Genomic DNA, 15,877 nt, shown 5'->3' with positions numbered 1-15,877 from the left:
AGTTCACAAATTTCCAGTTTCCCTGGCATTTCATGTACACATGTAGAGAGGCCATAAATTTGTTCTTATCAAACCATGGTGTATATTAGTGTAATACCAGTCTATGTTGTTCCAACATGCTGTGCCAAATGTTATTATTCCAACTCATTTCTTTACTTTCCCTGTTTGTAACTTCCATTCATCCACGGTCTTGTGTCTGCAGTTGTACATACTTCTGTTCACCATGTATAAGTGGGTGATAGCAGTACCTCTGTTATGTGGATATAATCGTCCTGTGATCATGGTGATCAAGATAGTGTAAACATTGGAAGTCCCCAAAAATGTAGACTACAAGATCACAAAAGTCATCAGAAACGCCACCCTACTGTCAGTATAATTAAACTGTTGACCATTCACTACCTTATCTCTACATCATACATGTCATAAAAATAGTTTTAGTTGAAGTCTATCTTCCTAAGTTAAAACCTTGATTGCTAATGTCATATCAGATCCAGTGACTGCACACAGTCTAAATACAATCATACATGTATGTACTATGTACGTATACAAGTACAATGTGCAGACCATGTGTGTACAAAATACAGTCAACACAACTATTTAGGACAAATAAAATCCTAATAATTGGATCCTGAAATTATGCGTTTTTACAAACATTAAGTGTACATGAGGAAATAAACTAGTTGTACATGATTGTAAACAACTTTGTAATGGAATGAACCATGCAATGCATACATATTGTATGTACACATGCCAGCATAACCATGTTGTTATGATTTGACCACTAAGCCTCTAACAATAGGCTTTCATTTGTTTGTGTGTGTGGGATTCAATGGTGTATATGCTAGAGCTAATGTAACTTAGATGTCTATTGGCAATGGAAATATCCTGAAATGAAAACTATTGAATGAAACTAAGTATGACAATTAAATACTTGTTTTACAAGAATTAGTGAATGTCTAAATATCTCTGTTTGCAGGATATTTCTAAATTCTATATTTACAAACTTATCCATCCATTCAACCCACCCACCCACCCACCCCCCCCCCACCCCACACACACACACACATACATGTAATGGTATGTATGTACTTTCATCCACCAACTCTCCTACCCCTACATCACCTCCACCCCACACCCAAAGACGTCACAGAATTAAAATGAGGTTTAAATTGGGTGAGTCTTTTCTTCAAGAGAACATTTTATGTTTCTGTCAGACAACTGTTTTAATCAAAATCTTAATCCTAATCTAACATGGTTTAATTGATTTTACAGTCATAGGTATTCTTTGGATGCTATACAACATAATTCAATTAAAAAATGTCCAGTTTGTATTGATAATTTAGGTGTGAAAAACAGTTATTTGGCAGAGTTACAAAAAAAGTTGGTTCAGAACAAAAGTAATCCTTACCAAGATAACACTAATTGGATGACATGGGATTGAAACATGTCCCTTTAAGCCTATATTAATCATTATATACATGTAAAACTGGCTGAGAGTCATAGGAACAGTGTCCAAGGACATCACCTAGTAGGTGTCCCTGGACGGCAACAATAGAAAACTGACATCAACTGCACCACTCATTAAATTGACTAGGTCATAAAATCTATTCTTGTTAAATATATTCGTACAATAAAGTTAAATTGAAGTCACACACCATTTACACCTATACCTGGGTTTCTAGGTCCACAGTATATGTACATTGTGTACTGTGATAAAGCAAACACCGAAATTTAACATTGAGATTATATTTGTAAATATGTACCACTTGCCTTTAGAACTTGCAGCTTAAATGGTACAATGGCAATTGTATGTATTCTGATAGGTCTATCACGTCTAAATGGCAGAGCCAATTCATTTCCAATAACAGGGACTAAACTTGGACTTTCAAAGACATTTATTTTTATTGCTACAAACACCTGCACAAATAAATTTGTAATGCAACTACTTAGCTACATTTACGAAATTCAACAAGTTCTAGCCTGGAATTCGTGATGTTTGCTTCTACAATTTACTAAGTAGTATGAACCAAATGCTATAAGTTCATGTTACATTTTTGCTTTTTGTGCTAAGTTTTACAATATCCATTTATGTTTGTTGGTGCTAAACTAAAGGAAAGTTTTCACCAATATTATTATTTTAAAGTAACTGAACACTACCCAAAAAACGGCTCATTTATTTTGGCCAACTACACACCCATACGCATACATATTCTATGCAGTGTAAGTAACCTAAAGCCTTGTACACAGTTCAGTGTGAGTGATGTATTTATATATGGTTTTTATCTGTCAGCATGTGTCAATTGTTTCATTCCAATTTATTATCAAATTGAATTTCCAGATTTGGGAGAAGTAAATATTGTGTCAGGTGTTTCCGGTGTTAGTACTACATGTATCTCAAAATAGATCTATCTCAAAATATGGCTGTCGTAGTACGGTACAATTTATGCCATTGCAATTACGTGAAACTAAAGATATAGGAGAGAGACTCTCCCCAACGTCTCAATTTTAAAACTGTGATAAAGTTGTGTATAACACATACCAACATCTCCCTACCCCACCCCCACTCACCTCATGACAAAAATGTATGCTTGTATAATTCAGTCTGTAGGAAATTATAAGCGAACCGTCACAACATTTTAAGTACATCGTTAACTTCCGTTGTAAGGTTATGTGACCATGTTTCTTTCGACTGTCATTGAGTCATCAATTAAAAGTATATCGATAATATATTAATATTCATAATTGTTAATGCATCGATAGACACAATAATTGATTAAAGAATGAATAAAAGTGATAAACTGGAAATTGTAGTCTGCAGTCCCTGTAACTTACGTTCTGGTCCCTACCGTAAGACAGTATGAGAAATGATTGTGTACATTTGTAAATTTTATCAAAAATTGTGTATGCGAGCTCTATCCTTGGAAGTACTGTCGTACTTCCATATGCTCTACCTGTTCGTGTTCCTGTTCTCGATCTCGAAGCTTTATTACTATATTTAACGTTATTTCTTACCTCTGGTTCAAGTGACACGTTTAACTTCTTGTGTCCTTTCTTGTCTATTTCCGACCCAACGCCTCTACTAAGCAACGACAGTCCTATCCCCGCCATGTTGGATATCTCCTGAGGTCGGTTACACTACAGCGTAAAGGCATCCATACAGACTACGGTGCAGTGCATCAGGTGTCCGTCCGTTGCGACTTCCTACTGCTACGTCTACCGTCTGCTTCGCTTTCTTCGACGCTTTATACCATATATGTAGCTTATTTTCGAGTTGTATACGTTTTGAATTCAAGAAAACCTCCCTTTTGATATCTGGTAGAACAGTAGGTCTCTTGATCTCGGCAAATCCTGTGCTAAGTCATTGAAATTCCAAGTTTGTTTGTAAGTTTCCTAGCGCGGACTTCATCCTCGCGGGCGCCATATTGTTTGGTGTTGCCGGGGAAGGGCGTGACGTAAGAAATTTGCATACTTGATTGATTGCTACCAAGATAATGGTATGTCAGATTCTATTCGAAAGACTCTGGTATTCGGTCTGATTTGCTTTCAAATAAAAAACATTTTTAATATATGTGCTTCCATTCTTCTGTTGTCAGTTGTAGTAATAATGCAATATGTCGAAGGCACTATCTAATTCATCAGGCCAAGGGATGTCTACACCCACCCTATGATAATCTACTGATGCGGAAAATATATAAAAGAAATTTAAAAAAGCCTTGTTCCCGGATAAAATATACAACCTGCATGTGTTAAAAAGATAAGCTTATATATAAAAGAGATATATAAATTTATTAGAAATGAGAATCTTCAATGGATAGTTCTTTCTTTCGTTCAAGTTTACAACTAACTTGTTGCTTCCAATCACTTCAAGATAACTATCTATGTTAAACTTATATACGGTTTGATTTGGTTTGGTTATATAAATTTTCCACGAAATCGTTCGTTCGTTTGTTGGTTGGTTGGTTGGTTGGTTGGTTGGTTGGTTGGTTGGTTGGTTGGTTGGTTGGTTGGTTGGTTGGTTGGTTGGTTGGTTGGTTGGTTGGTTGGTTGGTTGGTTGGTTGGTTGGTTGGTTGGTTGGTTGGTTGGTTGGTAAACAAATCAATCGATTAAATATATCCGTATATAACTTGAAACCGAAATACATCTCCGTAAACCACTTATTTTACGGCACCGTCAAGATGATTTTTCATATCGTAGAAGAAAAATAAACTCTGGTTTGCGAGAATGACCGGAATATAAGAGTCGATTAATATAGATCTTAGCATGGTGTCGTATCCAACAATGTAATAGGATATCGAATTAATTATTTTGATATTGATGTCATTGCTAGCACAGTTGACAGAGTGACACTTGATCATGTTGATCTGTTCATTAAAAAACGGTAGCCGGCAAAATTTGACGACTGTAAGAGCATTATCTCCGGTTGGTCCAATGTTCCGAGGTTCCCCCCCCCCCCCTTAATTATTGAAAAGTTTAGAAATGGAAATGTATATTTGTTGCAAATATACTTTGTCGAAAAAAAATTTTGACACAAGTTTCTTTTCTAAAATTTCAACAAAAAACTCACTAAATGGCAACAAAATAGTTTCAACATTTTCGAAAATGAAAGAACCCGGCCTGCTCATACTCCCCCTGCCCAGGACAGGGCCGGCTATATTCGCCACTGTCCTCTGTGCCTGATGGTTTACTTTGAGATGTAAACTGGTGATTTTACTGTTTCTCGATGTAACCCACACGTCACATGATCACCTGTAACACAATTAGACTAATTGAATATTAGTAAGTATCGATTTGAAGAAGTACTTGTCAATACGTGATAGATTACCCAAACCATGGAATATTCGTATGCGCGACGTACGTAATCATATAGATGTATTAATTTCTCCGTGATTTTTGCTAGTCCACGGAGGCCTTCTATCCACCAAGGCCACGAGACTTTGCTCGGAAAGTTGAAAATGTTGACGAAAGATCCTTCTTTCATCTGTACTATTGCCACCCGAAATCAGGGATTACAATCTGTGTTTCTAGCGGCAAACCGGAAATACGGTTATAAAAAGACCTTACAAAAAACATGTTCATTATTATGTCATTTCTAGTGTCATCCTCAAGCAAGACTTATATGACCACAGCCCCAAATAGATATAAAAATATATCGGTTTACTTTTTGGTACGGACAAGACGCTGAACCATAGAAAAAAGGTTGGCTTTATTGTTTACGAGATCGAGAGAGTCTGTGGAGAGCTGTAGAACTACTAGAAGGAAATGTTGGTCACAGAAAGCGCATTAAAGTGAATAGCGCCACCAAACAGCGATGAGGTGTAAACAAAAGTATAACGCACAGTCACCAGTGCAGTGGGCTGTCAAGCATTTGTTGTCAAACTTTTAAACGTTTTAATGGCTCTTATATATAATCTTACAAATTTCAATCACATGTTGCAGGTGTAGCATTTAGATCAGTTTGAAGAATGGGATTTTTAGGTTAGTGACACTTATTAAGATAATAATTATAACCCACAAGCTCCTGTGGTCTAAACCAGTACAATCTAGGTTTAATCTGAGGTGGAACATTGCCAATACACATGATGCAATGAGTACATTCAAGGCACAGCATGTGACAACGTATGTGCACCGCAGTGCTGTTTATAACCGGTTGAAAATAATTACTCAAGGTCATCTCAAACTGGATTGGACCCGTTCTTGTTTGTGACTAAAACCTCTGAATTCTGCAAAATCAAAACAGTAAGCGGAGGTAGGCGGAAAGAGCAAGTCAAAATGTACGCAGTGGTGCGAGTTTTGCCGCGATCAGTGGAAATTTTCCACGGGTGTTATGCACGTCAGTACTCCCAGGTAGTAGGGGCGTGTGCGCAGCGTCTGTCGTTCACCTATCGCGAAAAACTAGATGTTCCACCACAGACAAATTCGAAACTCGCCGGTCGGGAATGGGTCCCCGGTGCCTTGAATCCGAACAGTAAATATCCAGAATACCTCGCATCGCCCCGACCTAACTTCCCCGCTGTTTACGAAGCTGACAGCGAAGAAGGTACCCCTGCTGAATGGGCAAAGGTGGCGAGGGAGCTCATGGAGGACAAGCTGACAGAATTTGGTGTTATCTTGTTCCGGGGTATGCCAGTACATGGGGGAGAGGGGTTCTCAGAATTTCTTCTAAATTTAGGATACAACACAATGGGCTATGAAGGTGGGCTTGCAGTTCGTCAGAAAGTGGCCAAGGGGGTTTTGACGGCAAGCGACGATCTTCCGGAGGTAACCATACAACCACACAACGAGATGGCTTACTCTGAAGTCTTTCCACACAAGGTACGTAATATTACACATACGCACGAGACATGCGTAGATAATTGTTTACCAGAATCATGAGAAGTTCAATGTACTATGACGTCATAAAGTCGCCTGATTAATATTCATGAATACATACAGGTCGCTTTCGGACACATACTTTGCTTGTGTAATTTTGATTTTGTGAAATGTGATAAATTTATAGGTTTATATGCAAGTCAGAATGTTCTCAGAAAACATGATGTGGTAATTTGCATATATTATATGGTTATTGTTATGCAAATTAGCAAAACTTCAAAACTTAGTGTTATAGCCAAATTTCAGTCAGATTTCAGTAATGTGCATGGTTATATATGTGGATAACTTTTAGAGACATCAATATGTTGTCACTAATCTAAACAACAATGCCACAATCTGTCAATCAAAGGTCAAAGTTCATCATAAAGTCGGTATTATTGGTTGAAGGTATTAAAATACTATCTAATTTACCTAATGAAAAGATCAAATGAAGGTAATCTAGTTAACAGACATAAAAAAAGATGTCTAATTCATTTTAATTAATTTTGCTGTTCATCACCCTGTAACTGCAAAGTTAATTTGTGTTGTTTATCAAAAAGTTTAGCCTCAGATTCAGAGATTTGTGACTTGTGTTGCTAAATAATGAGTGAGTGTAGACAAGGAATGTTGTAGTCGACCTAATAATGCTAAATTACATGATTGTACAAATATTGTAAAGATAGTATTCAGTGTCATCTATTTACAAAATTGAATGAATGAATTGGAATTTCAAAATGGCAGGCAACACCCAGCTACCAAACTAATAGAAATGTACTAATCTTTCCGGAGATGCAGTGTCATTAGTATTATTATTGTACAATTTCAGCTGTTCTTTTACTGTGACATACCCCCTCAACCTGGATGTGGTGGTGAAAGTGGACTCACACATGTAAGAGATATCAAAGCAGGCCTTGATCCAGAAGTTATGGAGAAATTTAGAAAGATTGGTGTGAAATATCATTGCTACCTTCCTTCTAAAGAAAACAGCGAGTATAAAAGTTGGCAAGAGGTGAGAAATATGTCATTTATGAAGTATGAACATTATTGGAAGTGGTCCAAATGACACTCTGTATGTGTATATACCATTATATGCAAACAGCTGTTATTCATATATAAACATAGTTATAGAAATGCACCATACATAAACTTTTCCCTGTCAATGTATTAGAACCATAAATCTATCTCGGAGTATGACATTATTTCCACACCAACAGCTGATACTATCGTAATTTTTGCAAAGTTTTGATAAAGATTAAAACCTCTGTACAGCTGTAAATTGTTGTAAGGACAGATCTAGTTCGGGTATACACAGGTATTTCTTCAGTCAACATGTTGTAGACATTTAGAACAGTTTACCAGAAAGAATTATTGCCACTTCATCAATAAATCATTTGAAGGCTTGATAACCACATCAGAACAGTACAGGGGGTATCAACCTCATTGGTTTTCTATCTATCAGTAAATGTATCCAAAATAGTTTGTAAGAGAGTCCTTACAAACAGTATATATGTTATATGTTTGTTTGTTTGTTTGTTTGTTTGCTTGTTTGTTTGTTTGTGAAGGTGAAGCACACTCAGAGAGCTGTGTTCCAAGCTGTCTACATGTCACAGGGTTGACCTATGACCTCTGAACATAAAATATTGCTACTTACAGTCAGAAAATTATTGAGAATAATTTGGACTCCGGCAGAGTGCACAATCTGTCATTCTTACATAAAATGTACATATTCAGAAGACTTGAGTGTCACCATTGTTAGTGTCATTCATACAAACCAGAGCTGTTATATCTTCTACTACACTTTGAAATAAAGCCAGTGGGATGGCACTTAAGAACGGTGCTGTAAAACAGGCCACGGTTTGCAACGATGTGTTTGTGTATGTATTCTTTTTTAAATTGTGACCATTGTTTGTTACAGACTTTTTTCACAGACGATAGGAAAGAGGTCGAAAAATACATGAAAAATGCAGAATATGAATATCAATGGCAAGATGATGGAGCTCTATCATACTCACATACTATTCCAGTATTTCATAAACATCCAAAAACAGGTAAGTTGTTGTTACAAAGTATCAAACTTTATCAATGGGGCATTGTTACAAAATGTCAGGTGTTTGTATCATTCCATGGGTAAATCCTTTCAATGGATTGAATGGATATCAGTTGACAGTGTATGGGGGACAGTATAATCTATCGAAGTGGGGGGGGGGGGGGCTGTCATCAAAAACGTGTCAAGGTGTCAAATATAAGATTTTCAAATTATCTTATTTGATAACATGAAATACTGCATATAGATAGATAGATATGATGTTATTATCGTGACACAGTTTCACATATATAAGTATATATTATATACATGTGGGTATGACACAAAGATATTGATGGATGCAATTCTTATGATGGCCATGTTGAAAATAAAGTAACATATTATTCACCCATCTTTTCTTTGTTTTGCCAAGTAGAATATTAATGGACTTAAGGGGCTTTGTTACTATGAGTCCAAGATGAATACATATAGTAACTAACAAAATCCATATGTCACAAGTATTTTCTAGCTGAATGAAGATCAAAGAATATTGGGGAAAATATGGTTACATCTGCACAAGCTTAGTTTATGAAAACAATGGTGAAAATTATAGCAACTCTCAATGTTTTGAACACCATAGAAATTTATAGACAAATTGAAACAGAAAAGAAAAAAATATACACAAACTTTGAAAGCAACGGATAGAACATTTCTGGTGAGGGCCATGGAAATAGTTCGTAGGAACTAATCAATGTCCATGGACAAATATTATTGTGATGTAGATCGCTAATTTCGCTCTGCTTATTTACGTTCTAGATAATGTCCTTTATGTAAATTATATATTTCTTTCTCATTATTTCTCTTGTCGTAGGTGAAGAAGTCTGGTTTACTCATGTGACACGACATCATGCTACTAATCTCTCAGAACATCCTAAGTATGCCAGCGATAAAGATCGTCCATATCTCCGATATGCATATCACACCACATATGGAGACGGCAAAGAAATTGAACCAGAAGTCATTCAACATATCCGTGACATAATATGGCAATCAACCGTTGGCTTTCAGATGCAGAAGAGAGACCTGATGGTATTTGACAATGTGTATGTCCAACACTCCAGACTGGGATTCAAGGGACAAAGAAAGCTATTAGCTGCCATGACAAGTGATTAAGATTAAATAAAGGGTCACACAGGGTCATTCAAAATATCATATTACAGTGATTTTGCTACGGTATTAGCACACACTTAAAAGGCCAATGTCGGATTTATAGAAAAAAAATTTTGAGGGAAAAAAAGTTAACTGGATGTATAAGAACAATGTGGTCTGAACAATAGAATAGTCCTATTGATTCTCAATTGTTCCACTGATAAGATAATAGTAATCCAAGGCCATGGGATTCAAACATTGTTAAATGCGAAAACATGTGATGTCATTTTGTAGATTTTACCAACCTAGTACTCATAACAAAAACACTGTATTATTATTCTTTTCAAACCATTACTTTTTAGCCAGGGAAATCTTAAACATGAAACAGTTTTTGGCTGCAGTACTGACCGTTACACCGTTTCCATTGCTGTCCCAGTCTCAAAGAGAAAAATGTTGACAAAGAGTATGTTTGTGATTGTGCAAACTAAATTTTAACAATTCTTGAAAAGATTAGAAACACATATTTCCACAGTAGTACCAGTCTCAAAGAGAAAAATGTTGACAAATGTATGCTTCTATAATTGTGCAAAACAAATTTTAATAGTTCTTGAAAAAAAATCATTCATTATCATACACCTCTGTACTGACTACATATAGTAAAATATTTATGCGTAATTAGACAGTATGATACATCTTGTCATTCTCTTTGCTGTCATTCAGGCATAGCATAATACATTGTATCTTACACACTAATAAAGAATGTAAACTTAAAATAGTGAAAACTTAATTTCAGAAATTTCTGGAAGCAATTATGAATTTAATATAGATGTATTTTTGTGGTTTATGTAAGCATTTCAGATCCAACTGTGTCGACACAGGTGTGAACTTACAGGTTTTTTTTGTGGGTGGGTGGGTGGGTGTAGGGGGGGGGGGTTGTTATAAGCCACAGAGAATGGGTTTATACATGGTATAACACTGAACCCCAAACTGAATTTCTTTTTTCTGAACTCTGTTGAAACAGGTAGTATTTTATGTCAGAGAGAAAGAGTGGGTTTATCACACATAATAAAACTAGCACTTTAATCTGCTATAGTAAGCTTAGTAAATTTTCAATTCGTTGCCGCATACATCACACCTATATTGTAGAGTGAAGATATATTAGGAATAGAATTTTTGATCAATTTCTGCCATCCTTTTTTTTAGTAAGTACCTCACTGATAAATTCATGCAGTGTTTGATGGTTTGAACTACTGGGCTGACAGAAGTTTTAAATGTAAATTAGGTGAATTTTCTGTCATTAATCTTTTTTGCAATTTAGTAAATAAACACAGAGAATGTAAAGGGACTGTCATTAACAATATGATACACATCAGACTAGTACTTCTCAAAACGCAATATTTGTGTAACAAAACAGAAACTGTGAATGTATTTTTCTGAACACTTGATGTATTTTAATTGAATAAACACAAAAGTTTTCCTGCAAAAATAACTTGCTAACATACCATATGTATATTATACAAATTTGTGTTATAAATAAAGGATACATGGGCATGTTTTCGAAAAAAATCCTGTAGTATTCATTGCATAATTTGATATTCAGTTGTTGTGAAGTGTGTTGATAATAATTGTACTGAATATACATAGCCAACCCAGATGAGTTTTTACAAGTAGTGACTAATTTCCTGTTATTCCATTGTCACAAACCATGACCGTTTTACGGTACCATTCTTAACAAGCCAGTCCGCACTGGACCTACCCTACTTTTATTTCGAAGTGTAGTGGTAACAATAATAACTCTGGTTTGTGAGAATGTGTTATTCTGTCTGCCAAAATAAAGTCTTCCTGATACATCTTAAACTGTCATCCTGTCAAATTGTTCATATGTCAAGATTACTATAATATATTCATGGTACATTTTGCATCTTGTACATGTAGATTTCAACGTGATTTGTATAAAGTTGTGTATTTACACTCCAAAGTATATGCTGTGTCTGCAGTAGCTGTATCAGCTCTCACATAGCATTTAGACAGTTAACACATTTGTTTCTTTAAATTGATAAATATATTTTAAAAACATATTTACTTGGTCAATCTAATCAATTCTGCTTTTGATGTAGAAATACTGGCAATTATATATTTCTGTTTTTTGCTAAATATTCTTTCAGTAACTTGAGTACCGAAGCATTGCACATTGTCTGATATTGTCAGAGAAATATTGTTGATGTGTGTGGGTATTAATGCTATGGTGTGGTTAGTAGATACTGATGTAGCAGATAGTAACATACAGTGAATGCTATGAATACTGTCTAGCAGTGTAAATTCAAATGACCTTCAATAAAGTCAATCATAGCAGATACATACATTTAGTCTCCAGGTCCTACATATTTGCTAGTATGCATGTGTGTCTGTGTCTGTGTTTGTTTGTTTGTATGTGTGTATGTGTCTGTGTCTGTGTGTGTATGTCTGTGTCTGTGTCTGTGTTTGTATGTGTGCATGTGTGTGTCTCTGTGTGTGTGTGTGTGTATGTATGTATAAATGTGCTTATAGCACATTACCAATGGCAACAAACATTGGCTACACTAATACATAAAAATGTTTTTTCTCTCTAATTATTACCCTGGCTTGCAAGAATCCGGGGGGGGGGGGGGTTATGTGGCATAACATTTCTCTTTTCTCAGCTGTCCTGAAATCTTTATTTCTAGTACTTCAAAATATATGGTATACAACCATTGCCGAAAATAGGAATATAATTCATGCATCTTTCAGGCCGCCTTGATATTGAAAACATCCCCTCCAACATCTTAAATATCGTCTGGAATGTGAATGATATGCAAATTATTATGAAAATGAGACCATCCCTCTATTTTTCAAAGTCGTGAACCCTGATATATCTTTAGTGAATGATGATAGTTGATTGAAATGTAAAATATTACTCAGGGTTAATAAAACTAACAAAGAAATTGATACACACACACACATACATATACATACATACATGTACATACATACATACATACATACATACATACACACACACACACACACACACACACACACACACACACACACACACATACATACATACATACATACATACATACATACATACATACATACATACATACATACATACACATTAATACCACGTTGCCTCTATAAATGTGTCTTGTATATTCGGAAGGATACTCATAAGACAACCCATTAGAGCAAACTAGGTTGCCAGAAAAAGTATACGTTCATGCAATGGAAAATCTGCCAGAACTGTTCTGAAACTTATCAATTCTAAACTTCTGTGTACTTACGTGTATCACGCCCTCACAGTCAGGGGGGGGGGGGACTATAGAAATAGATGCATTGCATTTTATTTCATTTTTTTTCGTTTTCGTTACAATTGTATGTCTGTAAATATCACATCTGATCTAAATTAGGTAACTCTTCTTTTTGTAGGTAGTAGCTGAATACAGACAATATTGCAAGATGACATAACGTAGTGTATCAGGTAAGTTATGATGCCAAAAATACTTAGGAATACTGGGCCACATAATATTAACCCCAGTCCGTTTTTAAGACATATAAATTTACGATGGACTGCACTGCCACATGGATTGGGATGGACTGGGTTGATAAAAATGGTTGCTGCTGGCTTCCTTCATTGTACAGTTACTGTAGTAGCCCAGTCCGGATTAAAATGAAAGTTTAGGTGTGTAAAAGGCAGAGCTTTAGAAAAAAGTTTGTCCCGTACAAAAGAATATGTAAACCCATAGACAGTGGAGATGTTTCTTCTCAGACCACTGTCTATGGTAAACTGTATGGCTCCATTGACAAGATAACACTAATCATGCTAATGCGAAAACCTGCTCAGATTACTCAATTGCGATATTGTTAGTGGCGGACTTCTTTCTCAGATCACTCTTTTGATGTCCCAGCTCCTTTCAATACGTCGTCTCAATCTCATCTGCCAAAAAAAAATAGTTGCCAGTCACTTTCTTTGGAAGAAGCATGGATGTATTATCACCAGGAGTTCATCAATACATCCATGATGGAGGCAAAGCAAGGATACACACACAATAAAACATATTAATGACCTCTTTCATTAAAAAAAATTAATTACATTGTTAGATAACAATTTATTTTAAGAATTGAAAAATCCAAAATCTATAAATTAAATACACCATCTTTACTTTTATTCCATCAGCAATTTCAATTTTAAATTCCAGGGAACTTTAACTTCACGTTTATGTCGTCTTTATAGCTGTTATATCATCCAATTCCCATTTTAACTAGCTGTTGATCAGCATTGTCTCCGTAATTTTAGCCTGTCTTGTTGTTATTTATGTTCTTTGATTATTGTATGTCAATCTTTGACCTGAGTGACTGAAAGCGATTTTCCATATACACACTGTAGACAATAAAGTTATTTCTATTCTTTTCTATTCTATTCTATTCTATTCTATTCTATTCCATTCTATTCTATTCTATTAACACAAACAGGAAATCACTGAGGAAATTTCATACCAGCCATTTTTTGACATTTTCAAAATATCTTATAGATTTGTATATATGTCACGTATGTGTTGTATGCGAAATATCGAGTTATCTCACGAGATCACACAACTCGCTTACTCATAGTATTTCTTATAAACAACTCATTACCTTTGTCGGCATACAATAGCTATCACGTGATTAAAATGTTAACAAAAAATAACGGTGTTGGTGATCTACCTTCGCGACCTTCAAAATACAATGTGTAATAAAAACCACATTCAAATTATAGGTCGCTCATCAGTAACATTTTGATATGTATAACCTGGAGTCAAATTATCTTATACGACGAATACTGGATTGAAAATGAACGACTAGCGACCTTGAATTGCTTTATTCCTGGTGGATTACCCGACGCTTTCCTATTGATCGTCGCACATTGTTTACAGTGAAAGTGGAAAGGTGCGCAGGCGAAGAAGATGGAAGCCATCTTTGTATACATGGCGTATGGTTAATTTCGGTACAGTTTCTTGGCATTCACAACATTCTTTCTGTTATTCTGTGTGATATAAACGGTACATGATGTTCGTCACCGTCGGGAAAGGTGTGTTGCAGGTTTTTGTCGTTGTCGGAGTGTTGTTGGTTACGCAGACCGTCTGCTGTCCAGATAAGTGTGTGTGTAACAGTGAACAAGGTGTACAGACAGTGACATGCAGTCATGCGAATCTTACGACGTTGCCTGAAAATATACCCACCGACACATTGGAATTGCACATCCAGAGTAACAACATATCAACTTTAAGGAACGATTCGTTCTTGAACTTGACCAGCCTAGAGCGCCTATATTTAGAAAACAACCAGATTCGACATATCGAACAAAATGCATTCAAGGGACTCGGACGCCTAAATGTTTTGAAGTTAAGTGACAATCCTGTTGACGATATTAATAATATTTTTGGCGGACTTGGAAATTTGGAAGAGCTTGAACTAAACAACTGCGGACTTACGTCGGTAGGTGCTGCGAGTTTTTCGGAGTTGGCGAATTTGAAATGCCTCAATCTCGATTCAAATCATTTGGAAAGTGTTATGCCAGAAATGTTCGAGGGTTTGACATCACTTGAAGAATTGAGCGTCGAAGAAAATCGATTGACTGGAATTCCTTCTTTGTCGGTGTCTGTTTCGTCATCATTAAAAGAACTTTTCCTAGGTGGTAACCAAATGTCTGCAATGGATGGGAAACCGTTCATGAAGTTCGATCGTTTGGAAACACTTCATCTCTCGAGTGTATCCCCCAGTGGTGGCTTCCCTGATGATGTGTTTGAGGGTATTGAAGATACATTGACAGAACTGAACATTGCTGCAAACGATCTGACAAGTGTACCCCAGGCAGTTCGGAAATTAACAAACCTTAGGATTCTAGATATGAGCGACAATAAAGTACAGGAATTCACGTATGAAATAGCCATGGGACTTTTAGATTTGGAGACATTGTCGTTATCAAGGAATCGGTTTAGAGATATACCAAGTGAGGTTTTACCAATGTATGTGAAGTTGATGGAGCTGTTGCTTGATGACAACGACATCACCTCTGTTCCGTCCAAGGCGTTTTCTGCCTGTACACTGCTCCAGACTATTTCACTGAAGAATAACCAGATTACGAAGATAGGAAATGACGCTTTCCGGGGTTTATCGAATATGAAATCCATTGATCTGTCAGGAAATAACCTAACAACTATTTCGGATAGTTTGTTTGCGGGTACGAGTGGAATATCGCTAGCACTGAACCAAAATCCGTGGCAGTGTGACTGTCGGGTCTTGTGGTTGGCTAAATGGAATGCAGAAGGCAAAATAAACTATGGGAAAGTCATCCCTGT

The 15,877-nt window shown here is 36.1% G+C and overlaps 2 protein-coding genes across 5 annotated transcripts in view; one reads left to right on the top strand and one right to left on the bottom strand.

Annotated features, from left to right (window-relative positions):
* The window catches only part of LOC144450695 (uncharacterized), a 62,193-nt gene extending 58,783 nt beyond the window's left edge, over positions 1-3,410 (bottom strand). For all 4 annotated transcript variants that reach the window (XM_078141354.1, XM_078141357.1, XM_078141356.1 and 1 more), the window contains exon 1: positions 3,013-3,410. In XM_078141354.1, coding sequence (XP_077997480.1) covers positions 3,013-3,108 — 96 coding nt within the window. In that variant the 5' untranslated portion in view covers positions 3,109-3,410. The remainder of the gene's footprint in view (positions 1-3,012) is intronic.
* Positions 3,411-5,588: 2,178 nt separating this feature from the next.
* On the top strand, positions 5,589-10,413 carry LOC144450668 (dapdiamide synthesis protein DdaC-like). Its single transcript, XM_078141316.1, has 4 exons — positions 5,589-6,313; positions 7,176-7,358; positions 8,265-8,397; positions 9,244-10,413. Exons 1-4 carry the CDS (start codon positions 5,771-5,773, stop codon positions 9,543-9,545), a joined length of 1,161 nt encoding a protein of 386 aa, XP_077997442.1. The 5' UTR covers positions 5,589-5,770; the 3' UTR covers positions 9,546-10,413.
* The last annotated feature ends 5,464 nt before the right edge of the window (positions 10,414-15,877 follow it).

The sequence above is a fragment of the Glandiceps talaboti genome, chromosome 20, assembly GCF_964340395.1.
Source record: "Glandiceps talaboti chromosome 20, keGlaTala1.1, whole genome shotgun sequence".
Taxonomy (NCBI): Eukaryota; Metazoa; Hemichordata; class Enteropneusta; family Spengelidae; genus Glandiceps; species Glandiceps talaboti.
The sequence above is the reverse complement of the archived record's forward strand: the minus strand, read 5'-3'. Positions and strand labels throughout refer to the sequence as shown.